Genomic DNA, 25269 nt, shown 5'->3' on the forward strand with positions numbered 1-25269 from the left:
GAGTATTAGGCAATAAAATTAATTTACTAATTTGGGCCTATTATTTGAAGCTACTATTCTTCTTTGGGGTTCTCTTTATATTTTTAATTTAAAGTGTTTCTAATAACCCTGCAGGAAATGAGCTATGTTTATATATAATTAAATTAAGCTCTAAATGTTTGATTAATTAGATAACTGTGAAGACAAAATAGTGTTATACAACACAGAAAGAATGAGTTCAAATGGAAAATCTACTAGGCTGAGACTTCACGAGGCTTGGCAGCAATTCCCAAGGGCTACATTTTCTTGCAGCAATTTCATGTAACTTTAATTTAGTTGTACCGGTGTGAGGGGATTTTCACTTTAAAATTGGATTCCAGGAATGTTGCCCACTGGGTATCTCCTAGGGAAACTGATAAGCTTTGAAGCTATATATCAATACTTACTTACATGTAAAAATCACAAATTGTTTATGAAATACATTGAGCCCCCAACATCTGTACTAGTTGTATTAATAAAAATATATAAATCACTATTAAAAATAAAATTCGTTCCAATAAACAGTGCTATTCAATACATAGAAGTCGAAAGGGTTTAAAATTACTACATTTCAGGAAATTTGTTTTATTTGTTGTTGTTTTTGTTTTTTTGTTTGTTTGTTTCTTTTTTTTTATTATTATACTTTAAGTTCTAGGGTACATGTGCATAACGTGCAGGTTTGTTACATATGTATACTTGTGCCGTGTTGGTGTGCTGCACCCATCAACTCGTCAGCACCCATCAATTCGTAATTTATATCAGGTATAACTCCCAATGCAATCCCTCCCCCCTCCCCCCTCCCCATGATAGGCCCCGATGTGTGATGTTCCCCTTCCCAGTCCAAGTGATGTCATTGTTCAGTTCCCACCTATGAGTGAGAACATGCGGTGTTTGGTTTTCTCTTCTTGTGATAGTTTGCTAAGAATGATGGTTTCCAGCTGCATCCATGTCCCTACAAAGGACGCAAACTCATCCTTTTTTATGGCTGCATAGTATTCCATGGTGTATATGTGCCACATTTTCTTAATCCAGTCTGTCACAGATGGACATTTGGGTTGATTCCAAGTATTTGCTATTGTGAATAGTGCCGCAATAAACATGCGAGTGCATGTTTTTGTTTCTTTTTGAGACGAACTTTCCCTCTTGTTGCCCAGGCTGGAGTGCAATGGTGCGATCGCAGCTCACTGCAACTTTCGCCTGCCGGGTTCGAGTGATTCTCCTGCCTCAGCCTCCCAAGTAGCCGGGATTACAGGCATGTGCCACCAAGCCCGGCTAAAACATGATCAAGAAATAGAAACTGTTGAACATGATTAGGAAATAAAAAACATGTTTTGATATGGTATTTGAACCTTAAAAGGTTAATACTTACAAAAGTAATTATATTTATAAAAGAAAAATTTATAAACTGTAAATTCTCTAAAAAATGTACAGAGTGTAAAAAAGTCAAAGTTTTAAAATTTTTTGAAAACTAAGCTGGCATCATTAAACACAGAAGCATGAAAAATTCATTATTGATAATTATTTAATTTCTCCATCAGATTTTATTCTTAAATTTCAAATTCTTGTTTAATGTCAGAAGCCATTACATTAATATTGCTGAAAAAGGAGTAAATATAAATAAAATGTTACCTTACATGATAATATAAAATAAATAAGATAAAGTAAGTAATATAAAATAAAATAAATTATAAAATCACATACTGAATTACGTACATTTTTTTGAAAGCAGTCAGAATTCATATGTTACAGAAAAACAAATAAGAAATTAAAATGGAGATGCGTACCTATGATAAAAGAGCAAGTTTCTCTTTTTCTTTTTTTTAGTAGAGCCACACTACCACCTACTGGCCATTTCGAACCAGTAGCGCCTGGTTTGACATTTAAAAAATATTCTTAGTATACTTTGAATTGTAGCTTCTGACCCGTGACACACACAAAAAAAGCAAAAAATAAAAATAAAAAATAAAAATAAATAAAAAACATTGTTTTATTCATTATCATTCGTGTATGAATCATTACCCTTAGATATACTTTCCTGATATACAAAATGTTTGCAATCAGCACAGTAAAATTGTTTATTAAATACAAACTTATTTTGGAAGACATTTGAGAAACAACAGCTTCTATAAACTAAGTGTGCATTTTTAAACTATACTACATAATTTTTTTACCTTATTGTAGGTCACATTCTTTTATTAACAGAATACATTTCTAAACATGAAACTCCACAGAAATACATATACAATCCTGCAAAAATATATGTAAACTAGCCATTGTTTAAAAAGCATTTGATTTCAAATATGTCTTTACATTTGATCTATTCATTATTAAATTGAATTTTTTTTGGTTTTCAATTTGGGTTGGCTGAACAACCTACAAGGTATAAAGAAATACTATGTGTAAAGAGTATTTTTTCTTTCATAAAACATTCTGATTGTAGTGAAGTTGGATTCATGCCCAGAATTTGCAACTTTTTGAAGGCATTTAAATAGAATCCTATTCTAATGTTGTCCATAAACTGTGAGCCCTTTTAAATCTTCTTTTGGATTGATTAAAACTATTGGCCAATAAAAGGCAAATCTAAATTATTACCTAATGAATGGTGGAAATAAATAGTTGGCTCATCCATGTTTTTCCCAAATGGGAACGATATTATCTTGGGAGTTTTTAGCATATTTACTTAAAAGGATTAGTAAAATATTCTCATATAAAATAAGATGGATAAAATATTATTGACCTTTATTTCTTTACCCAGAATAGAAGCCATGCCAATTCAGTTATTTCTCAATTTAAACACAGAGTAGATTCCACCAGATATGACATTCTCAAAGCAAAGTAATACCATTTAATGTCTCTGAGTTTGCCTGGCACACTCAGAGGTCTAACCCTCCTTTAGAATAACTGGATGGTCCCTAAACCAAATAAAGTTAGAGAAGAGTTATTTCTCCAAAAATGTGAAAGCAACTATAGAGAATAACATTAATTGTGTAAAAAAAAAGTAGCACTATATATATTTTCTTATATGATACAGCTGAGGATTCTGTTGAAGAGTTTTTAAAATTTTAAAATCTCAGCGACAACAATGTCCTTCGAGATGTGGAACAATTAGAGAAACATGGTGTGTGGCATCTTATGTAAGATTTTCTCAGGAAACTTATTGACTAGGATATGTGGGGTTGCTTATTAAATGTCCTTCTCTCCTCTCTTAGTTTCACCAGTTTCCCCATGGCTACTTATGGACATTGCCAGATCCTGTTGGACTTGTAGATTAGGACATCTTTAACATACAGTGTCACTGCAAAATTCTGGTTGAAATCAACTCTAACTCCACATTTTTAACTGGTGGATACTATATCTTAGCTTTTAAACATAGTTGTTTTGACATTACTAGCTTTTGATTTGGGACATAAGTTCACATTATCCAAGCAAAGTAAAGGCAAGCTATAAAACAAACATTCAAGGCACACTGCCATAAAACATTATTTTTAATATGACACATTATACCTTAGAAAAATATGAACAGTATGCCATATTTTAAAAACAATTTTATGTACATGTTTACTATTAAAAATGTTTCCTTGATATGATTACATTTCTTCAATAGTTCATTTTTAATAGGTGAAGCTATACCTGCAACAAAGTTATTCATGCTTTGATCTCCATCAATCGGCTGAAAACATGACAGAATCAATGCACTTGTAAATTATTTGAAGGGCTTTCCCTACCTTTAGTTTCCTTACAGCATCTCTCACAACTTCTGTTCCTTTTGGCTGTTCCACTTCTGTACTGCCAAGAAACTAAAAATGGTCATTTGTGAGACACAGTCTTTACTACATCATATATCATCGCATCATGTTGAACTATAAGATTGCATAATAGAATGGTTTAATAGTAATGCAAACTCACATTTTAATTAAATACAAATATTATTTTATATTATATCAAAATATAAATAAACTTTATCATTTATACTTACCAAAGTTTATTTTTAAAAACATACTTGTTTTCTAAATATTTTACTTGCAGGTTTTTACTGGAAAGAAAACTGAAGTTATTTTATTAGGCCCAAGGGAATAATGTTGATCTCAACCATTAAAATTTAGTAAACTTATTAGTAATTAAAAATTATTTTTCATTCAAAGCATGTAATTGTATTTTGTTACTATATTTCACATCGATAGTAAATTTCAAAGTTTATAATTTCAAGTAAACATTTTTCTTTGTTTTCCACTTATGAGACTCATCTAACATGTAGAATTTAAAATACAAGCTTCTTTTAATAGCCAATATATACAACTAAGTAAAGCTATAGTTAGACTAAAGAAATAAAACATACATGATCTACAATTTTACTGTTTTAAATCAACCTGCAAGTAGTCAGTAAGTGATATGATTTGGCTGTGTCCTCACCCAAATCTCATCTTTAATTTTAGCTCCTGTAATTCCCATGTGTTATGGGAGGAAATTGGTGGCGTAAACCCGGGAGGCGGAGCTTGCAGTGAGCTGAGATCCAGCCACTGCACTCCAGCCTGGGTGACAGAGCAAGACTCCGTCTCAAAAAAAAAAAAAAAAGAAAAAGAAAACCTATATGACAATCATGCTAAAACTAAAAAAAAAGTTTATTCCTTATATTTCCTGTATTTTTTTAATTATAAAAAATCATGATATATAGATTAAATAACTCATATTTATATGCATTTCTTACGCCTATCTAAAATATTTACAAAACTCTTAGATATGAGGTAGCATGTTAGAACAAGCTCTAGATTTAGAATCTGAAGATGTTAGAAAAGTCCCCGAATTTCTGCCTTGTCTGACTCTTTCGAAAGACAGAGATAGAAGATGGCCGAATAGGAACAGCTCCAGTCTCCAACTCCCAGTGCGAGCGACACAGAAGACCGGTGATTTCTGCATTTTCAACTGAGGTACTGGGGTCATCTCACTAGGGAGTGCCGGACAATCGGTGCTGGTCAGCTGCTGCAGCCCGACCAGCCCGACCAGCCAGAGCTGAAGCAGGGCGAGGCATCGCCTCACCTGGGAAGTGCAAGGGGGAAGGGAATCCCTTTTCCTAGCCAGGGGAACTGAGACATACAACACCTGGAAAATCGGGTAACTTCCACCCCAATACTGCGCTTTAAGCAAATGGGCACACGAGGAGAATATAACCCACACCTGGCCGGGAGGGTCCCACGCCCACGGAGCCTCCCTCATTGCTAACACAGCAGTCTGCGATCTAACCGCAAGGCAGCAGGGAGGCTGGGGGAGGGGTGCCCACAATTACTGAGGCTTAAGTAGGTAAACAAAGCCGCTGGGAAGCTCGAACTGGGTGGTGCTCACAGCAGCTGAAGGAAACCTGCCTGTCTCTGTAGACTCCACCTCTGGGGACAAGGCACAGCTAAACAACAACAACAAAAAAAGCAGCAGGAACCTCTGCAGATGCAAATGACTCTGTCTGACAGCTTTGAAGAGAGCAGTGGATCTCCCAACACGGAGGTTGAGATCTGAGAAGGGACAGACTGCCTGCTCAAGTGGGTCCCTGACCCCTGAGTAGTCTAACTGGGATACATCCCCCACTAGGGGCAGTCTGACACCCCACACCTCACAGGGTGGAGTACACCCCTGGGAGGAAGCTTCCAAAGTAAGAAGCAGACAGGTACACTCGCTGTTCAGCAATATTCTATCTTCTGCAACCTCTGCTGCTGATACCCAGGCAAACAGGGTCTGGAGTGCACCTCAAGCAATGTCCAACAGACCTACAGCTGAGGGTCCTGACTGTTAGAAGGAAAACTATCAAACAGGAAGGACACCTATACCAATACCCCATCAGTATGTCACCATCATCAAAGACTAGAGGCAGATAAAACCACAAAGATGGGAAAAAAGTAGGGCAGAAAAGCTGGAAATTCAAAAAATAAGAGCGCATCTCCCACTGCAAAGGAGCGCAGCCCATCGGCAGCAACGGATCAAAGCTGGTCAGAGAATGACTTTGACGAGATGAGAGAAGAAGCTTCAGTCCATCAAACTTCTGAGAGCTAAAGGAGGAATTACGTACCCAGCGCAAAGAAACTAAAAATCTTGAAAAAAGAGTGGAAGAATTGACAGCTAGACTAATTAATGCAGAGAAGGTCATAAATGAAATGACAGAGATGAAAACCATGATACGAGAAATACATGACAAATCCACAAGCTTCAGTAACCGACTCGCTCAACTGGAAGAAAGAGTATCAGCGATTGAGGATCAAATGAATGAAATGAAGCGAGAAGAGAAACCTAAAGAAAAAAGAAGAAAAAGAAATGAACAAAGCCTGCAAGAAGTATGGGATTATGTAAAAAGACCAAATCTACGTCTGATTGGGGTGCCTGAGAGTGAGGGGGAAAATGGAACCAAGTTGGAAAACACTCTTCAGGATATCATCCAGAACTTCCCCAACCTAGTAGGGCAGGCCAACATTCAAATTCAGGAAATACAGAGAACGCCACAAAGATACTCCTCCAGAAGAGCAACTCCAAGAACATAATTGCCAGATTCACCAAAGTTGAAATGAAGGAAAAAATCTTAAGGGCAGCCAGAGAGAAAGGTCGGGTTACGCACAAAGGGAAGCCCATCAGACTAACAGCAGATCTCTCAGCAGAAACTCTACAAGCCAGAAGAGAGTGGGGGCCAATATTCAACTTTCTTAAAGAAAAGAATTTTCAACCCAGAATTTCATATCCAGCCAAACTAAGTTTCATCAGTGAAGGAGAAATAAAATCCTTTACAGATCAGCAAATGCTTAGAGATTTTGTCACCACCAGGCCTGCCTTACAAGAGACCCTGAAGGAAGCCCTAAACATGGAAAGGAACAACCGGTACCAGCCATTGCAAAAACATGCCAAAATGTAAAGACCATCGAGGCTAGGAAGAAACTGCATCAACTAACGAGCAAAATAACCAGTTAATATCATAATGGCAGGATCAAGTTCACACATAACAATATTAACCTTAAATGTAAATAGACTAAATGCTCCAATTAAAAGACACAGACTGGCAAACTGGATAAAGAGTCAAGACCCATCAGTCTGCTGTATTCAGGAGACCCATCTCACATGCAGAGACATACATAGGCTCAAAATAAAGGGACGGAGGAAGATCTACCAAGCAAATGGAGAACAAAAAAAAGCAGGGGTTGCAATCCTAGTCTCTGATAAAACAGACTTTAAACCATCAAAGATCAAAAGAGACAAAGAAGGCCATTACATAATGGTAAAGGGATCGATTCAACAGGAGGAGCTATCCTAAATATATATGCACCCAATACAGGAGCACCCAGATTCATAAAGCAAGTCCTTAGAGACTTACAAAGAGACTTAGACTCCCATATAATAATAATGAGAGACTTCAACACTCCACTGTCAACATTAGACAGATCAACGAGACAGAAAGTTAACAAGGATATCCAGGAATTGAACTCATCTCTGCACCAAGTGGACCTAATAGACATCTATAGAACTCTCCACCCCAAATCAACAGAATATACATTCTTCTCAGCACCACATCGCACTTATTCCAAAATTGACCACATAATTGGAAGTAAAGCACTCCTCAGCAAATGTACAAGAACAGAAATTATAACAAACTGTCTCTCAGACCACAGTGCAATCAAACTAGAACTCAGGGGTAAGAAACTCAATCAAAACCACTCAACTACATGGAAACTGAACAACCTGTTCCTGAATGACTACTGGGTACATAACGAAATGAAGGCAGAAATAAAGATGTTCTTTGAAACCAATGAGAACAAAGATACAACATACCAGAATCTCTGGGACACATTTAAAGCAGTGTGTAGAGGGAAATTTATAGCACTAAATGCCCACAAGAGAAAGCAGGAAAGATCTAAAATTGACACTCTAACATCACAATTAAAAGAACTAGAGAGGCAAGAGCAAACACATTCAAAAGCTAGCAGAAGGCAAGAAATAACTAACATCAGAGCAGAACTGAAGGAGATAGAGACACAAAAAACCCTCCAAAAAATCAATGAATCCAGGAGTTGGTTTTTTGAACATATCAACAAAATTGACAGACCGCTAGCAAGACTAATAAAGAAGAAAAGAGAGCGGAATCAAATAGATGCAATAAAAAATGATAAAGGGGATATCACCACCGACCCCACAGAAATACAAACTACCATCAGAGAATACTATAAACACCTCTACGCAAATCAACTAGAAAATCTAGAAGAAATGGATAATTTCCTGGACACTTACACTCTTCCAAGACTCAACCAGGAAGAAGTTGAATCCCTGAATAGACCAATAGCAGGCTATGAAATTGAGGTAATAATTAATAGCCTACCAACCAAAAAGAGTCCAGGACCAGATGGATTCACAGCTGAATTCTACCAGAGGTACAAGGAGGAGCTGGTACCATTCCTTCTGAAACTATTCCAATCAATAGAAAAAGAGGGAATCCTCCCTAACTCATTTTATGAGGCCAACATCATCCTGATACCAAAGCCTGGCAGAGACACAACAAAAAAAGAGAATTTTAGACCAATATCCCTGATGAACATCGATGCAAAAATCCTCAATAAAATACTGGCAAACCGGATTCAGCAGCACATCAAAAAGCTTATCCACCATGATCAAGTGGGCTTCATCCCTGGGATGCAAGGCTGGTTCAACATTCGCAAATCAATAAACGTAATCCAACATATAAACAGAACCAAAGACAAGAACCACATGATTATCTCAATAGATGCAGAAAAGGCTTTTGACAAAATTCAACAGGCCTTCATGCTAAAAACGCTCAATAAATTCGGTATTGATGGAACGTACCTCAAAATAATAAGAGCTATTTATGACAAACCCACAGCTAATATCATACTGAATGGGCAAAAACTGGAAAAATTCCCTTTGAAAACTGGCACAAGACAGGGATGCCCTCTCTCACCACTCCTATTCAACATAGTGTTGGAAGTTCTGGCTAGGGCAATCAGGCAAGAGAAAGAAATCAAGGGTATTCAGTTAGGAAAAGAAGAAGTCAAATTGTCCCTGTTTGCAGATGACATGATTGTATATTTAGAAAACCCCATTGTCTCAGCCCAAAATCTCCTTAAGCTGATAAGCAACTTCAGCAAAGTCTCAGGATACAAAATTAATGTGCAAAAATCACAAGCATTCTTATACACCAGTAACAGACAAACAGAGAGCCAAATCATGAATGAACTTCCATTCACAATTGCTTCAAAGAGAATAAAATACCTAGGAATCCAGCTTACAAGGGATGTCAAGGACCTCTTCAAGGAGAACTACAAACCACTGCTCAGTGAAATCAAAGAGGACACAAACAAATGGAAGAACATACCATGCTCATGGATAGGAAGAATCAATATCGTGATAATGGCCATACTGCCCAAGGTTATTTATAGATTCAATGCCATCCCCATCAAGCTACCAATGAGTTTCTTCACAGAATTGGAAAAAACTGCTTTAAAGTTCATATGAAACCAAAAAAGAGCCCGCATTGCCAAGACAATTCTAAGTCAAAAGGACAAAGCTGGAGGCGTCACGCTACCTGACTTCAAACTATACTACAAGGCTACAGTAACCAAAACAGCATGGTACTGGTACCAAAACAGAGCTATAGACCAATGGAACAGAACAGAGTCCTCAGAAATAATAACACACATCCACAGCCATCTGATCTTTGACAAACCTGAGAGAAACAAGAAATGGGGAAAGGATTCCCTATTTAATAAATGGTGCTGGGAAAATTGGCTAGCCATAAGTAGAAAGCTGAAACTGGATCCTTTCCTTACTCCTTATATGAAGATTAATTCAAGATGGATTAGAGACTTAAATGTTAGACCTAATACCATAAAAACCCTAGAAGAAAACCTAGGTAGTACCATTCAGGACATAGGCATGGGCAAGGACTTCATGTCTAAAACACCAAAAGCAACAGCAGCAAAAGCCAAAATTGACAAATGGGATCTAATTAAACTAAAGAGCTTCTGCACAGCAAAAGAAACTACCATCAGACTGAACAGGCAACTTACAGAATGGGAGAAAATTTTTGCAATCTACTCATCTGACAAAGGGCTATTATACAGAATCTACAAAGAACTCAAACAAATACACAAGAAGAAAACAAACAACCCCATCAAAAAGTGGGCAAAGGATATGAACAGACATTTCTCAAAAGAAGACATTCATACAGCCAACAGACATATGAAAAAATGCTCATCATCACTCGCCATCAGAGAAATGCAAATCAAAACCACAACGAGATACCATCTCACACCAGTTAGAATGGCAATCATTAAAAAGTCAGGAAACAACAGGTGTTGGAGAGGATGTGGAGAAATAGGAACACTTTTACACTGTTGGTGGAAATGTAAACTAGTTCAACCATTATGGAAAACAGTATGGCAATTCCTCAAGGATCTAGAACTAGATGTACCATATGACCCAGCCGTCCCACTACTGGGTATATACCCAAAGGATTATAAATCATGCTGCTATAAAGACACATGCACATGTATGTTTATTGCAGCACTATTCACAATAGCAAAGACTTGGAATCAACCCAAATGTCCATCTGTGACAGACTGGATTAAGAAAATGTGGCACATATACACCATGGAATACTATGCAGCCATAAAAAAGGATGAGTTTGCGTCCTTTGTAGGGACATGGATGCAGCTGGAAACCATCATTCTTAGCAAACTATCACAAGAGCAGAAAACCAAACACCGCATGTTCTCACACATAGGTGGGAACTGAACAATGAGATCATTTGGACTCGGGAAGGGGAACATCACACACCGCGGCCTATCATGGGGAGGGTGGAGGGGGTAGGGATTGCACTGGGAGTTACACCTGATATGAATGATGAATTGATGGGTGCTGACGAGTTGATGGGTGCAGCACACCAACATGGCACTAGTATACATATGTAACAAACCTGCATGTTGTGCACATGTACCCTAGAACTTAAAGTATAATAAAAAAAAAAAAAGAAAAAAGAAAAAAAAAAAAAAGAAAGACAGAGATAATAATGCTGTTCTTCTCTCCTTACAAAATCATTCTAAAGAGCAATTGCAATGAGAGATGAAAAACAGAAAACCTCTTTAAACTGCAAGGTGTTCATGAGGGATTGCCATTCCTTTATCAGGTGATTGTTAGGGGAAAACATTAGGGTTTAGTGGAGACAACTGATGCCTGTTCAGTTCTCCTGGGATCCACTTTATCAACTCAGAGACCCATCTTCCAGTTTCCACATGCTTTGCTGGTAATGACTCACACTCAAGACCTCCAGAGTATTCCTTTTGGGCAATGAAGTCAAAGGCACCTTGCCAGTATTGAGAGCTAGAAGCAGATGGGAGTTTTTTTTTTTTTTAATCCCCCCCATACCCACACCACTCCATCATCACATTCCTTAGCCAAAGACTGACTTGGCTAAGGAAAGTAAGCCAAGTCAAGTTTTGTACCTCCACAAGTTTTGTGGAGGTACAAAAGCCCAGCTTCTTTGTTTGGAGGTGAGATAAATGCTAAGGTGTAATGTTATGATGCAGAGCTTACCATGGAATTAGGCTAATGCTGTAGCTCCAGCTGATGTCTACTCTTCCTTCATTTCTTCTTCTTGCCGGCTCTGCTTTTTCTATTAATTTACTGATTTCTCCTGGGAATACCCCCTTAATAAATCAATACACTTACATCTTTTGCCTTGGGGTTTATTTCTGGTAGAAACTGGTCTAAGACACTGGTTAAAGGCTTAAATGCTTACATTCCAGGGACATACAGTCTAGTATATAAACCCATAAATGACTGTCCTAAGTGCCATCAAAAGTCTTGTACAAAGTACACAAACTTTGATTTTTATCTTTTCCATTCTTCCTGGTTCCTGGAGGGTGAAACAAAAAACGGAATCATGCCGTGACCAGGGAATTAATTCACCCTATTCCAACAGAAGAGTTGTTAACTAGCTGAAGAATTAGCAAAATGCTAGGCATGGCTGGGAGCAGAAGTGAGTCACCTAACTGACAAAAGATACTAAGCAGAAGTCCACATGCAGAATTGAAAGATCCCCTAGACTCTTTTCTCAGCCTGGCTCCCAGGACACTAGCTGCTAATCTTATAAGCCTCCAAGCAGAAGAATTTTTCCCTGAGGAAAACAAACCAAGGAAACCAAGACAACCTATGCTGACAGTTAACGATTCCATGTGAAATAGGTGAGTCACCTGATCAGTCAGCAGATGACAAGCCCTTCTCAAGTATACAGAACCGCCAGTGGCTTTTGAGTGAGTCAATCTTAAATATCAAAACACAGCAAGTATGTGAACATATTCGAGAAAAGCCTCTCACATGAAAAGACTGGGGGAAAAAAATAACAGCAACAAAAGGAATGGTTAGAAAAGTAGAGGGAGTGCAAGAAAAAAACATGACGGCTAATACTCTACAGTCAATATAGATATATTGCATTCATAATAAAACCAGGATGCTAGAAAAAGTGGCACATAAAGAACAAAAGAGAATTGACAGAAATTTAAAAATATGACTCAGGTAATTAAAAAATCATAAGAATATTAAAAGATAAAGTTAGAAAAAATTACAAGAAGTAATTATTAAATGCTTACAATTTTTCAGGTTGTATTTTAGGAGTTAAGAATATAGCAGAGAGGTAATACATTTGTTAGTTAGCTAGATTTAACCATTCCACAATGCACATATACTTCAAAACATACAAAATAAAAACATACAATGTTATCTGTTAATTAAAAAATAAAATTAATATTTTATTAAATGCACTGAAAAAACAAATTTCCCTACCCTTATGGAACTTACATCCTAGTGGGTGAGCCAAACAATATTAATATGAATAAGTGAATTATATGGTACTTTAGAAGTGGTGGAAGTCAGAGTGTGTGACTGTGTCTGTTTTCTGTGTCATACCATTTTAAATAGGATATTCAGAGGAGATGTCACAGATAAGGTGAAATGTAAAACAATCAGAAAGGTAGATATCTGGGGAAATGTAGGCCAAGGAAGGGAAACAGAAAGTGCAAAAGCCAGATATTTAAAATGAGATACAAACTAGAACAATTGAAGAATTGGTCTAGAATAGTGTTTTTCGAAATTTGGTCCCAGGACTTGTAGCATCAACTACCATAACTAGGAAATTGTCATAAATACAAATTCTACTCAATCAGAAACTGGGAGTGAGGCCCAACAATCAGTTTTAATATCTTCTACAGGTGATTCTGACGCATGCCGAAAGGTGAGAACCTGTTTTAGGAGAGCCAACTTTAAACCAAATAGAGTCCTAGAAAGAGAGAAGAGGAAAAACTAAAGGAAACACTATCAATTACTTTCCCAGAACCAAAGGTATAAATTTTCAGAACCAAAGGTATAAAATTTCAAATTAATGTTATATTAATGAGTGAAAACAAATATACAAGCACAAATAGGCTTACCATCAAAATACTAGAGATTAAAAAATTCAGAAAAGATTCCAGAGAGAAACAAACAACAAAAAACAAAACAAAACAAAACCCAGAAATATGAATGACATCAGATTTCTTCTTCATATCAGCAATAATGGAAGAAAGTAACTTCAAATTCTGAGGGAAATGATAATTTTGAACCAAGTTTCCAGGCTATGAGGAAAGAAAAATTCATACTGAGATATGCAGAGGCTCAAAAATTGCTCTGCCATGTCCCAGTTCTCAGTAAGAAAAGAAGGAACTAAAAACAGAGGGAGTAATGAGCCCAGGAAACAGGGCAGATATGTCAGGAGGGTGTTGATGGCCACTACAAACATCATGAATAAAAGCACAGCAGCACAACAGTTTATCCAGAATAGAACAAAATAACAAAAGATAGGAAAGCAAAATGCAGTCGCTTCAGTGAGGCTTAGGAGAAGAGCTAGAGAAGGTTTTGTTTTTTAGTTTTTTCATTACAAATTTTGGAGAAATATTTGACTATTTTAAATGGACATAGATTATTTGATAAAATAAAAATGAAATTAAGCCCCCGGAAGGTGACATGTTAATTTTGCATATGCTCATTTATTCCTTAAAATATTTTTGAGTATTTAATATCAGTCTAGCATTTACTAAGTGCTGGGTAGAGATCAGGTAAAAATGTCCCTGTATTCATGGAAGTTATCCTAATGAGTGTGTGTGTGTGTGTGTGTGTGTGTGTGTGTGTGTGTGTGCATCTATGTCTATTTTATGTCTAGATCACAGACACACATATTATATTTTGATCACACAGATGGACTGCGCAGAATGTGGGTAATATTTAAGAAACAGTCGTCAGTTCTCTCTAAAAAGGTGGCATATTAATGAGATGTAAGGAAGAAATGAAACATACACTCAAGCATATTGAGGTTAACATGACTCTGATGTGTTCACTAGAGATACCAGACTCAACAATTGAGTATACAGCGCTGGAGACTGAGGAAGAAGAATTCTGAAGAGATCACGTGGGTTAGGGAGATCCTGGCACGAAGGTCTCAATGAAAGGCTGAGAGATTGAACAGAGTGCCAGAATCCTGGGTCCTCAAGTAGCTGCCATATTTCAGAGGGAGATGGAAGAGAATAATGCTGCAAAGGGGAATAAGATGAGTGTTCAAGGAAATGGAGGGGGAATCATGCAAATGAGACATTAATACTCCTGAACAGGGTTGCCAGATACAGCAAATAACATTATAGGATGTCACTGCTGGTGGGAATGTAAAATGGTACAGCCAATCTGAGAAAAAAAAAAAAATGGCTTGGTAGTTTCATTTCAAACTAAACGTGGACTTACCATATGATGCAGCAACTGCACTCTTGAGTATTTACCTCAGAGAAATGAACACTAATGTTCAAGTAAATGTCCTGTACGGGTGTTCATTGTAGCTCTCTTTGTAATAGCTCAAAATCAGAAACAATCTAATTGTCCTGCAATGAGTGAATGCTTAAACAATGGTACACCTATACCATGGAATATTGCTAAGAAATAAAAATGAATGAATTATTGATACACAGGACAAGTTAGATGGATCAAAAGGGAATTTTGCCAAATATAAAAAGGTAATCCCAAAAGGTTTATTTTTCATTACTATTTACCTAAAATAGAAATACAGGAATATTTCACTGACAATCTCTTAAAAATGGGACACTGGTATATTCAACATTACTTAAAATTGTGTAAAAATACTCATTTTTATGTTTTGCAACTTTATGTCTTAATTCCTCCATGTGAGAAAAAAAAATTAGCAATGATGAAAAAAGAGTATAATGTTTCAGACTATTTTGCTTCATACAATTAGATTCAGAGTGTTATTTTTCACTTTGGCAAAGAGCAAAAGAAAAAAAGTTATGTGCTGTCTAGCAAGTGATAATTGTTCCTGCATTTTTTTTTTTTTTCTTACTTAAAATGTTCCGGGTTTTATTTATTTTTTATTTATTTTTTCTGTACAATACATCCTCACTTAATGGCATCAATAGGTTCTTTGAAACTGCAACTTTAAGCTGAAGGACGTATAACAAAACCAATTTTACCACAGGCTAACTGATGTAAATAACAGTTAAGTTCCTACACCATATTTCTGGTCACAAAACTATCACCAAACTTCTAAATAAAGACCGAAGTACTTCTAATGTTAAACACCAAAATAAATGTGAGTTATACATACATTTAAGAAAGATCAATAAAAACAAGTAAGATAATTATTTATTCAATTATTTTAGCTCAGGGTCCCAGGTGGCAGGATCCTCGCCTGATAGCTCTGGGACAAAGCTGGAACCAACCCTAGACAGGACGCCACCCAGTGGCAGGGCGCATTCACACACACCCACACTCAGAAGGGAACCATTTAGACAGATCAGTTCACCAAACCTGTGCATTTTGGGATATGGGAGGAAACAGGAGTACTCAGAGAAAACACATGCAGATATGGGGAGAACCTGAAAACCCCACACAGACAGTAGCCCTGGCTGGGAACTGATTTTTTTTTTTTTTTTTCTCATCAACCTTATAACCAATAACATGGAATAAAACAACATTGAATCAAAGAGTGTTATTCAAGGCCCTGCTGTAGATCCACATAGACAAAATTTATTTTGGTAAATTTTTTTAAAGAAATATCAGGCCATAGTTTACATAAGTACAAGTATGTGTCTTGCACAGTTGTGTGCTTGTGCCTGGAAAATGCAACAGGTTTTTCTGTTTATTTATGAATAAACACTTTAATTTTAATATAAACATATGTTCACTAAGAAAAATGAGAAAACTCCAGGAAAATGTATCAATGAAAATAAGCATCAACTTTTACCTCATAGCCAAGAAGTGACTTTGTTAAAAATATTGCATATTATCTTTTCAATTTACATTAAAATAAAAGTGATCGGCCAATGACAATATTAGGTAAACCTAACAAACAAAATCTCATCAATTACTATATAATTTGGCATTATTGTGTAAATATGCAGGTATATCTATAAGTGATTGTATCTATATATATTGAACTTTGAGATTAAAACATTGAATATGACTCCTAAGCAAAATGGACAGATAAGAAAGATATAAAACACAGATGGGAAATTTAGAATATTATATTATAAAAAGTAACATGTAGTCAATTGATCTAAAAATGTTTTGTGTATTATTAGTCTACATAATGAAAGTTATAACAACATGGTATATATTTTGTCAGATTTTACAAACTAGTAAATGTCTTTTTTAAATCTTCTATAAAGATTTTGATAAATACAGAACAAATTTCTGATACTATAGACATAATTTTATATTCAACATAAATACTCCACCCCATATACCTCTCCACTCAATGTATATGAATACTTATTGTTTAGGCAGATGTACTCAAAACAGGCATTTTACAGGCTGCAGTCTGCTGAAATTAAATCTACAGAAATGTTATCAAACTTGCTATTGTAAACAAAGTATTTACCTTGGTGACTCTTAAAATGCTAGTAAGATATGTTGCATTTGGTTAATATTTTCCAAAATTCCTATAATTATTTTTCAGATAGTTAATATGAAACAAAGACTTCTCTTTTAAGTTAATTTCCACAAGTGATGTCTATATTCATTTCTTCCATTCTTTCACTGTATTCTATTATGCCTACCATTAGCATTTTACAACAATGTGTGCAAGTTTGAGGATTCCACCCACGTTATCAAGTATTATTCAAAATGGAAGATTTTTTCACTTGAAAGGCTGAATAGTTGTTTTATAATTTGCTTCTTTGCCAGTAGAGAGCAGTGTTGGACATCATATGGACTCGTTTATAATATCTGCTTGCTTTCCTCAAATGTTTCAGAATCACTCTATGAATAATGTAGGATTGTTTTTAAATATCAGAAAAGTAACAATTAAATAGCTAAAGAGTTACTAAGTCTAACTGCTATGAAATTTGACAGTATTTAACATACAAAGGACATCATTTATAACAAAAATATCTAGAATACACATTTTATGTATGGTAAATTCAAAATATGCCAATTTTATGTAGATAATATGTTCACTACAGAATTACTGTAAAATATTATGGGAGAATAATTCCTACTTTTTATAATATAAAAGTTTTATCTTGCTTCAAGATTAATAAATATTGGTGGCATAACAATGAATATTCTCATTATTTTAAAAAAATGCGTATATATCTTTGTAACCAATGTTGCAGAGCCTCAAATATGATGGGACTAATTTTCTTTGAAGCAATTTGACTCCATATGTGCAAAAAAAAAAAAAAAAAAAAAGGAAAAGTATTTAAGCCTGTTAGCTACTCAACTGCACCCAGTAGATAAGCTATATAGGAGTAAGCCAATTTAATTTTATAGCCTTTATTTGGCTGACTTACTATGGTCCCATTACCAAGCAATACAGGAAAAGCCATTTTTAAAAAGCACAGCATAACAGTCATTTGCTAAAGCAGGGTCAGAATCAATTGGATTTAAACTTATTAATCAAAACCATAATCCTGAAAAAATCTAAAATAGATCCACCAACAAAAGGTTATACTTTAAATTTGAAATTAAATACTCTAAAAAGGTCATCCTTTAAAGAACAAGGAAGTTTTGATAGAAAATGTTTAAAATATGGACTGAGTATTAAAAAGTCAACATTTTATATTTTATTTAATATTTGTTCCTCATTTTATTATAACAATTCTTTATTAAATTATATTTGTTCTTGTTTTACATGGATATAGGGTATATTATTTTTATAGTCTCTTGTTTTAAAATTTTAAAATACAGTTTCTGTGTTTAAGTCCAAACAAGTCTACTTGCTATAAACAAGAAACTGTGTTCATTGCTCAGGAGGCTCCCCCACCGAGTTTGTACCACATGGTCAGACTAAGAAGCAGCGAGTTTTTGTCCTGTCTGTGGAGTCCCTCCCATACTCAAATATCCTTCACATCTGAAGAGCGAGACAGGTGGAGTAAGTAGGGCATTTATCTGTATTGCTATCAACAGAAGTGTTACAAAAATAAATAAGCATCAACTTGAATAGAAAACCAAAAGCATGGGATTTGGAGCCAGGCAAGCTTCACAATCCATTTCTCACTAGAGAATCACATGATTATAAAACACATTTTTGGGCTGTGGAAATAATCTCATGTAACTTTCATTATTTTACAGATGTGAAAACTGAGGATCGAACTGAGGATAATATTACTTATCTATGCCACATCCATTTAGCTAGTTAAGATTTATGTAATATAGTTTCTATTGTGACAGCGGTTTAAAAACGAAGGCAGTCAAAAGAATATTCCATGTACTTTACAATCAGATAAAATGAGTTTCCGAATACTGATTCCACTATTTTACTCTACCTTTCATAGTCTCACTTTCCTCATTCATAAAATAGTGAAAAACTCAGTGTTCTTGTGAGAATTAAATGAGAAAATACAACCAGCGACTAGCACAGAATGAATATTCAATGAATTTATGCTTAGAAATAAAAATGAAATAACAACCACATCAAGCAAATAAAAAGAGCTAACCCACCCACAATGAACTGCAAAGTAAGCAAGAATAAAGACCCTATTTTAAGCCACTAAGATTTGGGTTTTGGTTCTTGAGGCAGCTACACTACTTACCAACACATACGCAAGTTATTTTTTTTTTCCTCAAAATGGTATTAGTTACTTTCAAACATTTATTCTTCTGAATTCCCACTGTAATTTAATTTATTTTCAATTCTCCTTGCAATTTAATCAGATTTATATAACACGAGACAAGTGAGATTTTAAAGATATCTATACATATAATATGTCTCTTTGTGAGGGTCTTTTAAGTAAGTGTTTATTCTGTTTCTTAGTGAGGCTAAGTATATTTCATGCTAAATATATTCTTAATTGCTTTATAAGTTTTGGTAAGTTAGATTATTTTTCAATTCTACTTATAACAATATATTGCTATATAAGGAATGTTTACCCAGTATGTGGTAAGCTTACCAAATTCTCTTAAGCCTAGTAGTATTATTTTTTAAATTTAAGTGCGCTGGAATCCAATTATCAATAAAAGGAAATATATCTTTTTCCTTTCCAATATGGCTACTAATTATTTAATTTTACTTGATCACAAAATTAGTTAAAAAGCAATGTTGTGCAACAGTAATAATAAGCATCTATATTTCATTCTTAATTTTCATGGAATTTACTTAAACTTTTGACTATACAACATACCGATCATTGTTCTACTTCATGTTTAAACTTGCACAAAATAATCTTCCCAAATGTACTTATGTGCCTGAACACTAAATATATTTATTTGCAGAAACCCCTGACATTTCAAGTGCGCTCTGAGCTCTCGAGCTAAATTTATCTCTTATTCTCCCTTTTGGAGAGAAGATTCTTTAAATGCTCTAGCACCCCCATCTTTCAGGGCTTACCATTCACAGGACTTCTCTGAGATGCTGGATTATTGTTATCATTACTATGATCATTATTAGTAGGATTTCTATGTCCTAATCCATTTCAAAAATAGTTATTGTGCATACTCTATCTATCAGGTCCTGTTTCAGACATGAGGATTTATCAGTGAACTAAATAGACCCAAATCCCTGACCTACTAATGCTGCCATAGGCTACACACGCGTCTTCAATGACCAGAGTGTCTTATTTTTCTCACAGGTTCTTTCACTCCATTCTACCCAAAGCCTCGTTATTTGAGAACAACTGCAACAAAAAGCTTTCAAATATGCAATAATTGCCACAGCATAGTTTTCTGGCTGTAAGTGATTATTGTTTGTTTTGAACTCTTATGCCATTTTTGAGAAAACCTCCTCCCGTGCTACAAGCAGAACTTTTTTCATATTTGAATATCACAGAAAATGAGTAATCATATTAAGGGAGTCTGTTACTCAAACTCTTGTCCTCATTTTTTGTAGAAAAGGAGAAAAATCTACTCTTCAGATCTTGATAGGTGGTGCATAGTTCTTTTGAGTGAAAAATGAGTGTGCTCTAACGATACTCCTGAAATGCAGATTTATTGATTTCATTTAACAGACTTTCTGTCAATGATTAATATGGCCTGACTACCTCTGCAAAGCATTGCTGTATGCAGAACTGTCATTAGTGTGCTATGAAGGTCAAAGCAAAGAAGGCTGGATCCCGTTTTACCTTCCAGGTTTAAAGATTCAATGCAAGGAAGCGTAAAGAAAATAAACAAACAACAATAACAAAAACCACTCTGACCTGGAACAGATTGAGACAAGCTTAATGTTGGTGGCCTCCTACAGAGACATTAGGGAGAGCAGACTCCGCACCAGAGTAGAGCTTCTTTTATTCCACAGCTGTTTACTGAACACCTACTGTAAACCAGGCACTGTTCCAGATACTTGAAAAGAAATGATGAACAGAAAAGTTAAAGATCCCTGCGTACGTGGCTTGGTGGAACTATGCAAATAAGTTTCAGAGTGACAGTCCAATGGACTTAAGCTTTGAATTCTGGCTCTGCCACTTGCTAGGTCTATCTTAGTGCCACTGAACTGCAGCTTATCAGTTTGTAAAATGTAGATAAATGTCCCCTGTACTTATAAGTGGGCTGCGAGAAAAAAATTGTGTGGGTAAAGTGCCTGTTGACACACAGCAGGCACTCAATAAATATTTGCTTCCAAAAGCGAATGGTGTCGAATGATGTGTCCAGCTGTATATTATTCGGTTCCGGATCCCAAAGTAATGCTAGAATAACAGGGTTTGTGGCTTTTATTCTTTTCCACAAGGGCCATTTTTTTTCTAATTACTTTATAGAGTCAGTATAATTCTATTAGTAGGCTGAAAGGAATCTGCTGGGAAGCTGGTGACTTTGGCTCACTAAATGATAGACAGGAAGACAGGAACATCAAGCATTCAAATGTGGTGGGGTCCTGACAGCTGTGGAGTCGGGAAAAGAGTGCAGCGCTCTTTGTATCATCAATTGGGTCCATCTCACTTTCATCAGTCTGCAATCAGATACAGCTATGAGGTGATCAGCTGTTTCATCTTAGCAGCTAATAAACAGCCTAATTCTCTCTTCCTCTTTTGTAAAAGTGAGCAAGTATTCTGCTTCCACTATTGCAAATCAGGCTTTTGTTACAATTAGGCCAATCATATTATACATTTCTAAATTCAGTTTGGTAATTTTGTTTACTTTTTAAATCCCTGTTTTTTTAAAGATAATTTGATTTAGTTTTCTCAACACTTGAAGTCAATTATCACTAATTAGTGCTATTTAGTAAAGTTATGTAATGCTTCACTGTAATGTTTAATTGGTTTTGTTTGAACCCTACTATATGCTGATTCTATTTGATTTTCCTTGGCCTTTAAAAAAAATCAGTGGTAGCACATTCCTGGGCAACTTCTAAGAGTATTTTTCAGCTGCCCTTTTAAATTTCTAATCCTGCTATTATCATAGACCTTTATGATTGTATTGGAACTGTTATAAAAATTTAATAGCCTGATTAGTAACTATAATCCCAAATTATATAAAAAACTTTCCTTTACATATACAGAACTATATTGCAACATATCACTTTTCTCAAAAAGAACCATACTCTCTACTTTTCATGATATATTTGATTAATATATCAAATATTTAAGCTTGGTATTTTCAGACTACAGAACTAGTATTTGAAATGAGCCTTGACTGTATACTTCCATTTATTAATTGAAATATGAACTGTGCATTTAATTGTTACATAGGAATGGTAATTAATGAACTATGTACTTTCATTTATTAATATATCTGAAGATTAGAGTAAACCACTTACTCTTAATGTAATTTCAGTTGAAGCATTTTGTGACATGCTATTTCAGTTCCTTGATAATAATGCAAAATATAAAATACATATACTGACTCAATTCTGAGATTAATTTGATTGTTTTCATTCAAAGTGATACATGCTATTAAAATACACAAATAAGTGAAGTATGGGCAAGAACACAGCATTATAATAGCATTAGAGTCATGCCACTTATTGCAACTCATTTCAAGGCTAACCTACTACAAATTTCAAAATTATATTTGTCCATAGAAATTATGGATACTGCTTGCCACATGCAAAAGAAAAATAGAAAACAAATGGTATTCTCTTTGCTCCAGAAACACACTCGTTTGGTGAATATTCAAGTGGAAACATCTGCACAAACCCAGGAAGCATCACTCTATAAAGCCCAGTAAATTCTAGAATGGGATTTTCCTAGAGACTCTCAGAGTTACTGCCACTTAATCATGATTAACTCTATCTGAAGATAGATAGCATTTTGTAAAGCAGGTAGTTTGGGGAAAGGCGTTTTTAAAGTCCTTGACAACATCCCATTGGAGCTGGAGAGGCCTCAGTTACTAGAACTCCATTGTCAATCTATGCCTATAGAAATCCTGCCAGCAGCCTGCAGGAAAGAATGCAAAGTGGGTGGATGGTCTGGCAAAAGCCTAGGGCAAATGCAGGGAGAGAAAAAGTAACCTTCTCTTCTCTCAACTGTCTTAGCCTCTCCACAGAAAGTCCTTTTGGCTTGCTGCTGTAAACACACTTCCTGGGAGAAGTTCAGGCTGTGGTTGGTTCTTCCCCACATTGATTGAATGTTCAATTTGTTATTAGTATAGCAAATTTGCCAATTTATCATATAAGCCATGGGTAAAACACAAATCCCCATGTAAACGCTGATGTTAAGGCGTTTACTTTTGTAAATTGTTATTGTCCTCAAGAACTGACTATTTACTGAATAACAAGGTCAAATTTTATATAGTGATGTAGAATTTAAGGGGAATCTGTGGAATTACAGAGATTAAGATTTGAATCTGGGCTCTGCTGTTTCTAATTATTTTGTTATATCTCCTTTGTATTCCAAGCCTGTTACTCTTTAAAATAACAGTGGTGATATTTCTGAGGATTTCTTGAGTTAATGAGACAATGGAGTTTGGCACAGTACTAAGGATTTAGTAAGTTAGTATTTAATAGACTTATCTCACTTATTCAAGTGGGAGAACTAAAAGTATTTTATAGATAAAAGCCAAAGAGTATCCCTAAAATTAAATTGTTCCATACTAAATAATCCAGGTAGATTATAGAAAACAACTATAATCAGTTAGTTTCTGGCTTTTATCTACTGATTTGAAATCATATAAATGCAAATGAGCAGGAAAAATATATTTATCATTGCTAGTTCTCCCAATAATTTTAATGTCCCATTATAACTCCTGGAATTTAATTAGTGAAAATCTTAAATTTAATGGGGATCATAAAATGAATACTTACATTAGCAAGTATGCTTATGACACTGTAATTAAAATTAAAAGACAAAAGAAGTATATAAATAGGGCACTACTTATCAAATGTTATAGATTAAAATTTGCAGAAAATATCACACTAAAACTTTATTAGGTGCTAATTATATTGTATATATTCTTCTAGAAACTTCTTTTCTAAATTTAATAAAGTAAATTTTGATACAGTACTATAATTATATATCTGTTAAGTAGTATAACTGTACTATGTAGATGTGTGGTGATCTCATTAATAAGGTCATGCAGTTGGTCAACTATAAGGTAAAAAAGAGGTAAGTCTGAGGCACATTTGTTCAATGACTATAAATTGGTTAAAGTCTGAAACTTGCCTTGTTAAATGATTCAGTTTATGAAGGTCAAGGCACAGCATTCAAGAAATATATCATATAAATTATTTCAATACCTTTAATTTACATATATCCAGTTCAATAGACAGAGTTTACAGCAAATCATTTAACTTCTTGGTTGTGATTTTCCATATGAATAGGATTGTGCACTGATAATTCTATTACTAGCCCAGAATGGCACATCTTCACCCAATGGACCAAGGACTTGGAATGCTGTGTCTATTAGATTGAGAATGTTTTTTGACAAGGAAATCAGTACCTCAGAAGAGAGTGTGATTCTATATTTATATAGAATACTATACATTAGAATATGCTGTTGTATATTATAATATGTACATTCTATACTGTATATTATAATATGCTTCATAGTATGGAGTTATTTGGGGGTAAACTATGAACCAAGAGTTACAAAATTAAAACAATGAAGAAATGACTCAGGATTGTAGATGATTTCAATACAGAGAGGAAGGGTGGCATAGTTTGATAATATGAAATTCAAAGCTAGAAAATTTTAGGGAGGAAAAAGGAAGAACACTTAATTTCCCTGCTATACCAGGTGCTACAGGATAGTTGTGGAAAGAAAACACATACCACTTCAGAGGCTACTGGCGATTTAGTGTCCTTATGAGAGAATTGGTTTTTATTCAGAGCAAGAAGCAGCAGTAAGGTTCAGAAGACAGGTTTAAGACAAAGGGTGTTTTGCTGACAATTGATCTTGAATTCCCAGGGATTCCTTCTTCAAATAAACATATTTTAAAAAATAATTTCACTGATTAAAAAATTTTTCCACTACTTCCAAAAATTTATTTATTTAAGGTAGCTTATAACTACTCATAAAATACAGAAAGATAAAATAAATTAGCAAAATGAAGCCAAAAAAAAGCAAAATGGAAGAATAGAAACAGGTTTGCAGTCAAAAGCCATATAATCTCATAAATTTGCTAGAGATCACTCAGAAAGTAGGCTATGACTTTATTCAACAGCAGCATAAAGTAAAATAACGAACAAACAAACAAATCAGTTACCTTATGATTCACTACTGATTAGCTGGAATAAAAATAAAGCTGTTTCATGTATATGACGGAGCTTTGATTTGCAATTGGATTAATATGTGATTTCACTAACAAAAGTGTTTGAT

The 25269-nt window shown here is 35.1% G+C and overlaps 1 protein-coding gene across 6 annotated transcripts in view; it reads right to left on the minus strand.

The window, feature by feature from the left end:
* GULP1 (GULP PTB domain containing engulfment adaptor 1) overlaps positions 1-25269 on the minus strand; it is a 317623-nt gene that overhangs the window by 77687 nt on the left and 214667 nt on the right. For all 6 annotated transcript variants that reach the window (XM_010370291.2, XM_010370290.2, XM_030916892.1 and 3 more), the window contains exon 5: positions 3744-3815. In XM_010370291.2, coding sequence (XP_010368593.1) covers positions 3744-3815 — 72 coding nt within the window. The remainder of the gene's footprint in view (positions 1-3743; positions 3816-25269) is intronic.

This window comes from Rhinopithecus roxellana, chromosome 14 (assembly GCF_007565055.1).
Source record: "Rhinopithecus roxellana isolate Shanxi Qingling chromosome 14, ASM756505v1, whole genome shotgun sequence".
Classification (NCBI taxonomy): Eukaryota; Metazoa; Chordata; class Mammalia; order Primates; family Cercopithecidae; genus Rhinopithecus; species Rhinopithecus roxellana.